Raw genomic sequence first — 2,681 nt, 5'->3', positions numbered from 1 at the left:
CTAAGGCCTTCTATTAAGAAGCATGAGAAAATCTGTTCATTCTCTACAGATATGTCTGTGAAGGCATTTATTAACTATAATTTTTATATCTAGGAGATACATGGATGGTTTATAGAAATATGGGCTATGATATACAGTCTGGAATATCAGAAGTTGAAGGGACATATTAATGAAGAATTGGTAGACAAAATAGAATGATAATAGAAGCAAACTGTCCAATGAATCCCAAGTTTTACATATACACTCTTTGTTTTTTTCCAGATATATGAAATACACTTCTTTTATGCTCTTAAGATGAATATATTCTCCACTTATGTCCTCTTTAGAGAATGTTTTTTATATCCAAGCTGGACTTGGAATCCTAGCCAATCTGTTTCTCCTTTTTTTCTATACTTCCAAAATACTAGTTGACAGACCTAAGCCCATGGACCTGATCTCCAGTCAACTGACCTTCATTCACATAATGATGATACTCAGTGAAGGAGATAACTTGCTTGCAAACATATTAGAGTCACTAAAATTAGGGAATGACATCAAATGTAAGACAACTTTTTACATAAACAGAGTGATGAGAGGCCTCTCTGTCTGCATCACTTGCCTCCTGAGTGTGTTTCAGGCTGTCACAATCAGTCCCAGTACCTCATTTTTAGCACAATTTAAGAATAAAGTAAAAACACACATCATCTATGCTTTTTTCTATTTTTGGTCTTTTAATTTGTCATTCAGTAGTAGGTTGATCTTCTATGTTGCTGGTTTTACCAATGTGAGTGGAACCCACCAGATGAAGGTCACTAAATCCTGCTCACTCTTCCCCATGAACTATATCATCAGGGGATTGATTTTAACAGTGGCGATATCCAGAGATGTGTTTCTTGTAGGACTCATGTTGACCACAAGCACATACATGGTGATTATCTTGTGCAGACATCAGAGGCAATGCAAGCATCTTCATAGCAACAGCCACATAAGAGCATCCCCTGAGGAAAGGGCCACTCAAACCATCTTGCTGTTGGTAGTATTCTTTGTGGTCATGTACTGGTTGGACTTCATCATCTCCTTCACCTCAACCCTGTCATGGATGTATGTACCCGTTGTACTGACTGTTCAGAAATTGGTGATGTATGCCTATCCCACAATTTCTCCTTTAGTTCAAATCACTTCTGATAAGAGAATAATTAGTATACTGAAAAACGTGCACTCCAAGTTCCACTAGATTTTCTAAAAATGATAATTTCTCTTCCTTTATAATTATTCACTTATGTTGATTTATATGTGCAAGTTTCATACCTTCTCTAAATTGCATATCCTTCTTTATCTTCACTTGTTCATGTAGAACAGTGACATTCATCACATGATTCAAGTAGTTTATGGTATTACATACATATATTCTTTTGACATTAGAGATGCCATATACTATAAACTTCTCAAGTCCATTGTACAGCATAATTGCTCTTTCTGCATCAATTCTCTTCTTCATATTTTTGCTTTATCATAGACGTGTACTCGATGTTAAGGTTATTCAAAAGTAGTCCTCACTGATAATTGCTTTGTCAGCTTTTTCTTGAAACCACTTTAATCTATATTTATTCATAAATTTTAGTCAAAATTGTAGCTTTAATAATGTTTACCAAGTCAATGTTTTAAAGTTAATAATTAGTTTAATGTGAATTTATGTTGTCCATTTTTAACCACAGTTACTCAATTAGTCTCATATGAAACTTTATTAAGTGTATTTACTTACTCTTCATTTCATCCACATTTATTGAAGCATTATTGATAAATAAAATTATTTACTTACAGGTAGATATGTACAATATGGGATTTTTGAATATGTGTATTCTTGTATACATGTGCACAAAGGAGGTGTGTTCATGTACACATTGTGGCCAGGAGACAACCTTGGCAGCTATTCTTCAGATACCATTCACCTTATGCTCTAATAGTGTGTCTCTTCTGTACTTGGAGCGTACCAATAGGCTCTTACCTAATACGAGTCTACCAGATAGGGATTCTCCTATCTTTTCCTGTTCTTTGCTGCTACCACTAGTGTTCATCCATACCCCACAATTTAACGCTTATTTACTTCTTTTATTGGGAAAAATTTTTTCATATGTTATATTCTGATTAGATTTTCCCCTTCCTCTAGTTCTCCCAGTTCTCCCTCATCCTCTCTCCTATCTAGATCAACCCTCTTTAAGTTTCTACTTAATAAATAAAACATCTAATCAATTATAATAAACTAAATGACAATGATTTAAAACAAATATAAAAACAAACAAAAATAGAGAAAAACATGGTAGAAAAGAGACAAAGAGAAGAACAATAAATAATCTGTAGTAAGTGACATGAAGACATACACACACACAAGTTTAACAGAGGTACCCTTTAAGAATACAAAACCTGAATATGTGTGTGTGTGTGTGTGTGTGTGTGTGTGTGTGTGTGATGGATATGGTCTCTACAGGTTCTTTGCTTCCCTTTGTTGGATATTTTAACTAATGTCAGCACTGTTAGGTCTTGGAAGCCTCTTACTTTTCTGGTACATGGAACTTTTTTTATGACTATCCCTATTTCCACATCCCCCTGCTACATATCTCCATTCAATTTCCTGATCCTATGTACTTGTCCACTATCTCCTCCCATACCTGATACTGCTCCCCTCTCCTCTTCACTCCCTTTCC

The 2,681-nt window shown here is 34.9% G+C and overlaps 1 protein-coding gene across 1 annotated transcript; it reads left to right on the top strand.

Annotated features, from left to right (window-relative positions):
- The first annotated feature begins 313 nt into the window (after window positions 1-313).
- On the top strand, window positions 314-1,213 carry Vmn1r18 (vomeronasal 1 receptor 18). Its single transcript, NM_134181.1, has one exon. The coding sequence runs from the start codon at window positions 314-316 to the stop codon at window positions 1,211-1,213; it is 900 nt and encodes a 299-aa protein (NP_598942.1).
- The last annotated feature ends 1,468 nt before the right edge of the window (window positions 1,214-2,681 follow it).

The sequence above is a fragment of the Mus musculus genome, chromosome 6 (assembly GCF_000001635.26).
Source record: "Mus musculus strain C57BL/6J chromosome 6, GRCm38.p6 C57BL/6J".
In the NCBI taxonomy this organism is placed as follows: domain Eukaryota; kingdom Metazoa; phylum Chordata; class Mammalia; order Rodentia; family Muridae; genus Mus; species Mus musculus.
This window is presented reverse-complemented; position numbering and strand designations above follow the sequence as displayed.